Below are 10,861 nucleotides of genomic sequence, written 5' to 3'. Positions count from 1 at the left end.
AATAATATTGTTAATTTAACTAATAAAGAATATTATGCGTTATTTTATGAGCACACACGAAACTATTGTATTTTTGTCCACCCTGTACCACTTTTAGTGATCTTTTGAAATTCAGAGTAGACGCTGGTGATAAATATAAATACAGAAATAGAAAGAAACGGAATACTGATGTCGCCTACGACAATCATGGATGCCTTATTGTTTTTCAATTATGTTCATTTTGCCCCCCTTGAGAAAAATTTCTGCGGGCGCAAATGTGTATATGTACCTATGCTTGTGTTATTGTGTATACTAATATTATTCTTCTTCCAATTATATCCTTCAATTTTCCTGATGGTTATTATTTATTGATCTCAACAAGCTGAGTTATGTTAGAAAGATTGAAAGTTAGAGGGTCAAAACCTTCGTTTTTTTTTAAATTTTTGCGATTTTGAATAAATTCTTCCAGTTTTGATCGGGTGTATCTCGGTTGATATTAGGTTTAGGAAAAAGTTTATACATACAAAATTGTAGCGAATTCAATGCTCTACAACTTTGATATTGGCTATTTCCGTCCAAAACACCTTAGTTTATAAGTTATGAGCGAAAAACCAAAAAAATTCCTAGAATTTTGAGGTTCTTTTGAGTAATTAGCACAGAGTACTCGTATTGGATAACTTGACAGTCATCTCATACCAACCCCGAATAACCTGTAAAAGTTTCAATAAGTTCGGAATTTTTTCCAGGTAAAATGAAAACTGGTCTACTGGACTTATTAGACATATTGAAGAGATTGATTCAGTATTTGTTAAACAGGATAGAGAGTGAACAGGGATGCTGGGTGGGTAAGAATCTCTGAAGAAACGTTATGAAAATGTCTTGAATGTAAAGATTCATGACGTCATTCTCAAAAACAATTCATAGCTCCCAACAAGGCTCAACTATAAAATTTCAAGTGTTTATCTCGAGGTTTTCTTTGAAATATTGTATCCAACGGTCTTCATGAACCACCCTGTATAATTTTTTAAAGTTGTAAAGTTTTGAAAATCGACTTCAATGATACGAAAACCACAAAAACAAAATTCATTTTCTTTCACCTTATCATGAATCCACACATGATATGTAATGAAAACCATAAGTAAAGAAACGAGTACAAAAAATTTATTCAAAACATATCTTACAAAAAAACAATATCTTCATACAAAAGTTCAGGTCTCCATTACCTAAAAAAAACAACACCAACTGTCATAAATAGCAATATTTGATTCAGTACGTTCTCCATTCCCTTGTTGCAAACTTTCTTGATATTGTTAGTATCCAAACCTTTCATATGGAGCAGACCATGCACTCCACTGATGTCATAGAAGCTTAAGCTAGGAGACCTTGAAAGTATCACTGTGTAGTGTCTTTTGTCTGGAAGCTGGTGGCAGAAGTTGAGTACCAAATGGGTGCCAACCACCTTCAAAACTTGGAGTGTACCGCCAAAATGACTCACTTGAGGGTCCAGAGATGAACCTGATGAAAAAATATATTAGAAACTATACCTATTCCATTTATTTCAACACTACTAAGAAGTTATGTTCGAAACCTTGGAGCAGATTCTGTAACATTGCAGGAGGTTTGGAGGTATAAAAGGTATGGATCACTAGATAGCCTTACTGAGGATGTTACCTCAGTATGTTCAATTTTGGTTGAGTAAGCCTCACCAAATTATTAATCGATCATGATTTGGCCGTTGCTAACATCCCCCTTGGGGAAAAATTGTGAAACGTATAGTTAAGTTATTAATATTGAAATTATGTTTCACCAAGTGATAAATGAGGAATCAATTTCGATCCTCTTCAGGTGTAACTCCTGGAAGGTGGGTTATCTTTCAATTGTAGCCAGAATTGACCTCTTATTTCAATTTTTTTCTTCAATATTAGAAATGAAAAACAATGATCATAAAGGGTGTTCTTTTTAGAGCTATAGAACATTAAATTGCAATAAAACAACGATGGATTATTCGATTGACATGAATTTTATTTATCCGCAAGATAATCTTGTGTCATTACATTTCAAATTTGATTTCTGGCATATGACCTCCACGGCTGGCTCGGATGTAGTCCAATCTGGACGTACAATTTTCGATGACTTTTTCCAACATTTGTGACCGTATATCGGCAATAACACGGCGAATGTTGTCTTCCAACTGGTCAAGGGTTTGTGGCTTATCCGCATAGACCAATGACTTTACATAGCCCCACAGAAAGTAGTCTAGCGGTGTTAAATCACAAGATCTTGGAGGCCAATTCACAGGTCCAAAATGTGAAATTAGGCGGTCACCAAACGTGTCTTTCAATAAATCGATTGTGGCACGAGCTGTGTGACATGTTGAGCCGTCTTGTTGGATCCACAGCTCTTGGACATCATAGTTGTTCAATTCAGGAATGAAAAAGTTAGTAATCATGGCTCTATGCCGATCACCATTGACTGTAACGTTCTGGCCATCATCGTTTTTGAAGAAGTACGGACCAATGATTCCACCAGCCCATAAAGCGCACCAGACAGTCAGTTTTTCTGGATGTAACGGTGTTTCGACATACACTCCAAATGCGGCAGTTTTGTTTGTTGACGTAGCCATTCAACCAGAAGTGCGCTTCATCGCTAAACAAAATAAAATGGACGTAGTGCGCGATACGTATTCCGCACAGAACCATTATTTTCGAAATAAAATTGCACTATTTGCAAGCGTTGTTCGGGCGTGAGTCTATTCATGAGGAATTGCCAAACCAAACTGAGAATAAATCACTTGACAGCTGTTAAATCGGTCGCCATCTTGAACAGTAATGCCAACTAAAGTTATATACCTCGAAAAAAAACACCCATTATATGCTAAACTCACCATTGTTTGGTCCAGAACTGATCCAGAAACCAGGCATTGATACGTTCAACCTGACCATGTACTCTGTACTGACTCCGTTTTCATCCCATAGCAACCTCAACCTCTTGACTTCATCGTAGAACTTCCTACCATATCCTACTGGTGGATAACGATCGGGGTGGTATCGTCTGTCGAAATTTGGCAGCCTGTGATCGTTGTAACCTCTGTTGGTGACGCGGTTTATATCGTATCGGCCCCCATCTACGTGATCTCTGTTGTAGGGATCTGGATTATAATGATCTCTGTGGTTCGGGTAACTTCTGAGGAGAATGAGAATATTTTAGGGATAGTTTTTCAGTTTTACTTTTCCTTCAAGAATCAGTGAGGGTGATCAAACCACACCTTGATTTATACATTATAGTAAAGCAGTAAAAACTGATGTGTGAGCATTGGGTGCACCAAATTTGTGAATTTTGATGGGTTTCTCGGATATGAGTAGAGATAGAGAGATGAGGTTTTCGCGATACCGAGCTACTTTTTGACGAAACCAAAGACATTCACTATATATCTTGACTATTGCGGGATATAATGCAATAGTATCACGCTGAGGTCCCTGGAATCACATAGCCAAGGGCGTCTGTTGACAAGGGAGTGTTGTAATACCATAAAACAACTGGCAAGAGGATAAACAGTATTCTAACTATGGGTAGAAATGAAAGAGCCGATGAACTTGCAACAAGAGCATCATGGTTAACACCTTTTGGTCTTGAGCCTTTTTGTGCGTTTGGAAAAGACCAATACAAGGCAGCGATCCAACAATGTGAGCTGGATAATAAAATAACTCTAAAGAAACACTCCCGATCTCACTCAGACAGAGAAGTTTGTGGTGCTTTCAACGACCTATTTAGAAAGCTCTTGAAGCTGACAAATGAAAAAAAAGCCGATGAACTTGCCATAAGACCATCATGGTTTGACACCTGTTGGCCTTGAATCTTTCTGTGGAGCTTGGAAAAGACCAATATAAAGCAGCGGTCCAACAATGGAAGTTGGGCAATAACCATCTGAAAGAACATTTTCGGTCTTGCTTAGGCAAATAAATTTGTGGCACTTTTACCGAATTCGGCCAGAAAGCTCTTGAAGCTGCCATGAGCTGAGCTTCAGATAATGGTGGGACTGCTGAGAGGATACTGTCGGTGCAAATATCTTTTGTTGGCTGTTCTTAAAACCATTTACAGACATGGGAAAGCCAGTCCTGGATACTCATGATCTAACAAAAGGCTCCTAAGGTTTATGGTTCCGTTAACAGTATCGAAAATCATAAAACTTTGGTGGAATCTTCGATGGATGAATCACTCCAAAACGGAAATATTTGGATCTTGGTAATAACATGCTGCACCTCCTCACGGGCTTCCTCAAAGAGCATTGTCGTCTCAAGATGGATCTAATGAGAGTAGGGTTTTCGGAAATTGACTCGAGCTGATTTTGTGGGGAAAAGGAAGAAACTCCTAATCATCTGGTCATAAAATACCTCGTCTTTGCAAGTCAACGCAAAAATACTTTGAACGAGGAATTTGTAAGAGATTTTGGAGTTCAGTAGAACTCTGAAACTGGAAGAAGAGTTGTAAATGATGCAGTGTTGAAAACAGTTTTGATGGGGCAACAATAAACTTCAAGGTCTTGATGAAGGTGAACCCATAAAATTAATCAGTGATATAGCAACGCTATTGCAGGCTATGTAGATCCATAGAATCTATCTGTTTGAAAGCTGGATGGTTTAACATAGAATGTAACTGGTCCTTTTGAATTATGTTGAATGAATTAAGTGACATAAGCGTACAAATTTGCTTCCGCCGTTTTTTTCCGAAATTTATGATTCAAAGTATTGTTCATAGCTGGCCACAGATTTCTCCCATCCTTTCGGTTTGTCTTTCAATGCTCGGCTCAAACGTATTAATTGCGTTCGATAACGATCGCCTGTGATTGTTTCAGTCGGTTTCAACAACTCATAATACACTACGACCTTGGAACCGTGAATATTCGATTTTTTTTTTCAGTCACAATGCGATGCAGAAATCTATTCCGTCTTTGCCTTGCAAGCAGCTGTTCACAAGCCAACAAACGTCGTTCACCATCTCTGGGAATCCAATTTCCTTGTCATTCTCATGACTTTCTTCCACCACCATACTGGTCTTCGACGTCAAAATCACCATTTTCGAAGCGTTGAAACCACTCTCGGTACGTTCTTTCTACTAATAGCGGCCTCACCATAGGCATTTGAGAGCATTCGATGAGCCTCAGTCGCAGATTTGTTCATTTTAAAAGGGAAAATCAAGACCTCCCGCAAATTATAAGAATTTGGCTCATAAGCTGACATGTTTAATAGAGAATAACTTTACGATGCAGACACAAAGCGATTAATATTTCGATGGCGTTATGTTAACAAATACCTTAGCTTATGTATGACATCTATTTATTTCAACTACCACTACAACCATCTCTTGCAATACGGTGGAAGCAAAGTTGTAGACCTAATATATTGGACAAGTGATGAAATTCTTTACTTACGTGGGATATGGGTTCCTAGAATAGGGATCTCTATTTAATGGATCCCTATATTGTGGTGTCCTCCGGTAAGGATCTCTGTCCCTGTTATAAGGATCTTTGTTGTAAGGGTCCACGCTGTAGGGATTCCTGGTGTATGTGGATGGATCGTAAGGATATGTTCTTGATCTGTCAGTTGTCAGATCGTAGGTGTCGTAACCTCTTCTTGCGTAGTTGTAATTATAGTTGTTGTAGTCTTGATACAAGGGATTGAATGATCTGTCTTCTGATATGTGTATTATTGGACATGACTGCACTTGTCGAACGTAATGTCTTTCGCTTTCGTGGTCAATGATTTCAATGCCGTACCAAATTCCCATCAGCTGAAAAAAAAATAAAATTTAATTCATAATTTCAATAGGTGCCTTCCAGTCAGATGCATGTTATTCCTGGTATTGACGCACTGGACCAAATCTAAACTCTTAAAGTAAACTTAAACAAAAAGGTATAGGTGGTCCATCAAGTGAAAGGGTAAGGCAGTCCGATTGTCTGACGTACTGACACTATCAGAATTAGAAGTAGTGTAGGTACTCTCAGGGTACGCCTTAGAGGCTTAGAAATACTTACTCCTGAAAATTTTTTGAATAAAAGGGGCGACTTTTCAAATGTGACTTAAAAAATAACTTTTAGAATTAAGATTTGAGGGGGTTTTCATTGCACCGTGGCCTTATAGTCTATTGTGCCCTCATCAGAACTTTTCTTGCCATTAGTCGTCGTAATCTACAGCTCACCCTTCAGTTACAGAGTTCTTATGAACTCCACTTAGCTTCAAGGAGGTTACTTCCTGATTCCTACAAGTCTTTTGTCCAAAGCATTTTTTGCGTTGGCTAGCGATGGTGAGGCATTCCTTCACCAGTTGATTCGGAGTTTCCTCCTCCACCACTCAGAATCTGCACTGGACGTTTTCTTCTAGATTTATTCTCATGTGATGCTTTCAGAGGCAGCAAGAAATCCAGTGCGGAAGTGTAGCATATTCTTGCTACGATCCAGATATTTTTTAAATCTTGCAGATTCAAAGTTTCAAAGAAACTTTTTTTGTAGGATCCAACCCAGGAAGATTCCTCCAGAGTGTTACTCTTTCTTCTACTGAAACTCTTTCTTGCAGGTACATTTGCCTATACCACAGAAAGATTCTAGGCCAATGAAAGGAATATGTGCTTCTTTTTCTGGTTCGTTGGCCTCTTCATTTCCTTTAATTGAGTCTTTAATTTAGTCTGGGTTCCGGCCATTCAAAATTCCAGACTAAATTTTAAGAAGCGTACCTGTAGGTACTATTGTTTCCATGGAAATATTGTCATTTTATTCAACAGCACCTCCTACGGAAGAGAGGGAAGTACCGAAAACCCTTAGTTTCAGATCGAATTATCCTAGACAGAATCTAACGAGTGGATATACCAGCATTTTTAAAGAATTTGGGTAATCCCAAAAGAGACTGGCAAGCGCTGATGAATGATGGACATTGAATTTTTATGCAATCTTATATAGTAAATAAGTATAAGGCCACTTGAAAAGTCCCCGGTCTGATGCACAGATGGTGGTGCTAGTATTAAATCCATAAGATTTTCAGTTAGTACCAACCTTCAAACGATACGTACGCTGTCAAAGTTTGACAGCAGTCCGACCATTAGTTTGTGAGATATTGCGTTGTGAGTGTAGCCACTTTTGTTATTTGAAGAAAGAAGGAAAAAAAAGAATTTCGTTAGCTGATAAAATATTTCTTTTTGGAAAAAAAATATAGTTGAAGCTAAATCTTGGCTTGATGAAGAGTTTACGGAGTCTGCACCCCTGAAAATCAACTATCAATGATTGGTATGCTGAGTTCTAACGTGGTGAAATGAGCACCGAAGACGGCGAATGCAGTGGACACCCAAAAGAGGCTGTCACCGACGAAAAAATCAAAAAAGTTCACAGAATAATTTTGAATGACCGTAAAGTGGAGTTGATCGAGATAGCAGACATTGTGAAAATATCATCTGAACCTGCATATAATATCATTCACGAATATTCAAACATGAGAAATCTGTGTGCAAAATGTGTGCCGCGAAGGCTCACAATCGATCAAAAGTACCAACGTGCTAATGATTCTGAGCAGTGTTTGAAGCTGTTTAAGTGCAATAAACTTGAAATTTTTGTCGATATGTGACAATGGATGAAACATAGCTCCATCATTTCACTCCGGAGTGCAATCGACAGTCAGCTGAGTGGACTGCACACGATTAACCGAATCCAAAGCGAGGAAGAACACAACAATCAGCTGGCAAGGTTATGGCAACAGTATTCTGGAATGCGCAAGGTATATATTCAATTCATTGATCACCTCCAAAAGGGCCAGACCATCAACAGCGATTATTATATAGCGTTATTGAATCGTTTCAAGGATGAAATCGTTAAAAAACGGCCCCATTTGAAGAAAAAAAGTGCTGTTTTATCATATTACAAAAATGGTATCGATAAGTTGAAAGATTGCTATAATCGCCCTCGAAGGTAACAATGTTGACTACTATGGTAGACCGGGGACTTTTCAATTGGCCTGTTAGGTATCTAATCCACATGAATGTATTGGAGGTTACAAGATGTTGTTCTCTAACTCATTTCCTGATGTTCAAGTATGATTGTAATGAAACGAAAGTGGTAATAATTGGCCGAAAAGGACCTGGGCCTGAAAATGAGTGTATTCAAGTGTTGCCACCATTGACACAGTGAGCTAATTTTCAATTATGTTGTTAATTGGTTAACTAATAATTTCACGCTGGGAACCTTTCTACACTTGTAGATACCTATCGACCTGCTGTTTTTGACTAAGATTCACACTAACCAATATCATTTTGAAATTAATGAGTTTTTATGTACCTACCTTTAGGTATCAACAATTGAAATTTGTTGTTTTTTGTTCGGAAGAGACTGAAAAGCTGGCTATAAGATTTTAAATCCCTCTCACGTGAAAATGCTGCAGAATTTCGCGAAGAGCTTTTCTACCGGACCTAAGATATTCACAAATATTTCTGCATATCGGCGCAAATCATATGCCGGCATATCTCATTTTCATCATTTGAATTGATATTTAAAAATTTTTTATCGTAGGTAGGTAGGTATTCAGATGTAGGTAGACAGTTCGGCAGGGATAACATTTCTTATTTGAAATTTTACTTTATCAAAATTTACGTTAGGTACGTTACGACGAGAAATTCATTCACATTTTCCATTATACAACTTGAAACACTTTCAGGTATCTGCCGTGAAGATTTTGCTAATTCATGCATGCACAACGCAAAAATAACGTAGATAATGCAAATATTGAGCCTTTTCAAATTGGTGAGTATGCAATTTACTGCATTTACTCAATTACTCATTTACAATTACTCGTACTGCATTCACAAAAAATAGTAAAATAGTTTGAATCACTTTGAACCCCATCTGAACATATACATATAACAAATTTTATAAAAATCGTCCAAAAATACCGCGAGATATGGAAATACTGGGAATTTTACTCTTGCTCATACTTCTTTCATTCCGAAACTAATCACAGTTCTTTGCTAGCTTCCATATACTTGTAAAAGTAAGAATATAATCTATGATGAAAGGGATACTTCATATACCAGATACCCCTAATATTCGTTGTTTACGGCCATACCACGCTGAAAAAGCCAGTTCTCGTCAGATCACTGCAGCCAAGCAGCGTCGGGCGCAGTTAGTACTTGGATGGGTGACCGCTTGGGAACACTGCGTGCTGTAAGCTTTTTATTTTCCTTCGATAACACTTATAGGACCAATTTTTTTTAATTCGAGTTACCTATATTAATTCATTTTCGAATCGATTCGAACACTGCGTGCTGTAAGCTTTTTATTTTCCTTCAATAACACTTATAGGACCAATTTTTTTTAATTCGAGTTACCTATATTAATTCATTTTCGAATCGATTCCAGCATATTTTATTATTTGAGTTTCAGAATACGTATGTGGTATGCGTATTCCATAACACAATATGGTATTCTGCAAACGAATCGAAAAACTTTTTAGTACTTGGATGGGTGACCGCTTGGGAACACTGCGTGCTTCAAACTTTTATTTTTTAATTTTCGTTCAATAACACTTATAGGACCAATTTTTTTTAATTCGAGTTACTTATATTAATTCATTTTCGAATCGATTCCAGCATTTTTTTTTTTTTTTTGAGTTTCAGAATACGTATGTGGTATGCGTATTCCATAACACAAAGTGGTATTCTGCAATTGAATCGAAAAACTTTTTTTTAAGACAACGTTTACTCATATCTGTAATATGAGAAAGAAAGATTTGATAACGAAGTTTGAACCAAAAATTACTCGAAATGACATACCTATTTTGATTCGATTGTTCCTAAATTGGAGGTACGTTACAGTCAATGGTGATCGGTATAGAGCCATGATTACTAACTTTTCCATTCCTGAATTGAACAACCATGATGTCCAGGAGCTGTGGTTCCAACAAGACGGCGCAATATGTCACACAGCTCGTGCCACAATCGATTTATTTGAAAGACACGTTTGGTAACCGCCTAATTTCACGTTTTGGACCTGTGAATTGGCCTCCAAGATCTTGTGATTTAACACCGCTAGACTACTTTCTGTGGGGCTATGTAAAATCATTGGTCGATGCGGATAAGCCACAAACCCTTGACCATTTGGAAGACAACATTCGCCGTGTTATTGCCGATATACGGCTACAAATGTTCAAAAAGTAATGCCACAAAATTATCTTGCGGATAAATAGAATTCATGTCAATCGAATAATCCATCGTTGTTTTATTGCAATTTAAAGTTCTATAGCTCTAAAAAAAACTCCCTTTATAACCAACATTCAGAAAAAAAAATCACCTGATCTATAAGGATAGAAGGCTGCGGAAGCAGATTCCTGCAGTAATAGTCGTTCATCCCAAAGCATCTTAGAGGCAACAGGACGCTGAAGAAAAACAACAGATTCACAAACATCGATCTAGCGAGGTACACGGCTTCACAACAATCTTTCCACTAATATGTCTGATGATCAGAGCAATTCAGAATTAAGGCTTTTTGTACATGTGGGTGGAATTACGTGTCTGCTTTCCTTCATTTGAATCAATTGAGGACGTCCACCGTTTGGCCCGTGTTTTAATTAGATTATTTTGGTGGAAGAAGTATACGGAAAGTTCTTGCACGATGTTTTAAACTGGTAATTCCGCATTAGGAACCAAACGCATCAACAATTACTGAAAGGAAAAACGCTGCAACATTTACAGATGGTCTTTACATTTATCAATCTAGTAAACTATCAAGGATTTTCTATTCGCCGGTAATGAAACTTCGTAGCTAAAATACAATTAGCAATTACATGATCTTTTTTAAGACGTTTCAAATGGATTTCAGAGGAAGTGCATTGTGAACTTGAAGCCTATAGCT

The 10,861-nt window shown here is 37.6% G+C and overlaps 1 protein-coding gene and 1 non-coding gene across 2 annotated transcripts; one reads left to right on the top strand and one right to left on the bottom strand.

The window, feature by feature from the left end:
* Window positions 1-1,118: 1,118 nt before the first annotated feature.
* Window positions 1,119-10,467, bottom strand: LOC123677698. The gene is made up of 4 exons (XM_045614377.1): window positions 10,301-10,467; window positions 5,408-5,766; window positions 2,864-3,162; window positions 1,119-1,494 (listed from the first exon to the last, which is right to left on the bottom strand). The coding sequence occupies exons 1-4, from the start codon at window positions 10,412-10,414 to the stop codon at window positions 1,199-1,201; spliced, it is 1,068 nt and encodes a 355-aa protein (XP_045470333.1). The 5' UTR covers window positions 10,415-10,467; the 3' UTR covers window positions 1,119-1,198.
* LOC123679360 lies at window positions 9,064-9,182 on the top strand. The gene has a single exon (XR_006747376.1). It is a non-coding gene; the product is annotated as a 5S ribosomal RNA (ribosomal RNA).
* Window positions 10,468-10,861: the final 394 nt, after the last annotated feature.

Source organism: Harmonia axyridis, chromosome 4 (assembly GCF_914767665.1).
Source record: "Harmonia axyridis chromosome 4, icHarAxyr1.1, whole genome shotgun sequence".
Classification (NCBI taxonomy): Eukaryota; Metazoa; Arthropoda; class Insecta; order Coleoptera; family Coccinellidae; genus Harmonia; species Harmonia axyridis.
This window is presented reverse-complemented; position numbering and strand designations above follow the sequence as displayed.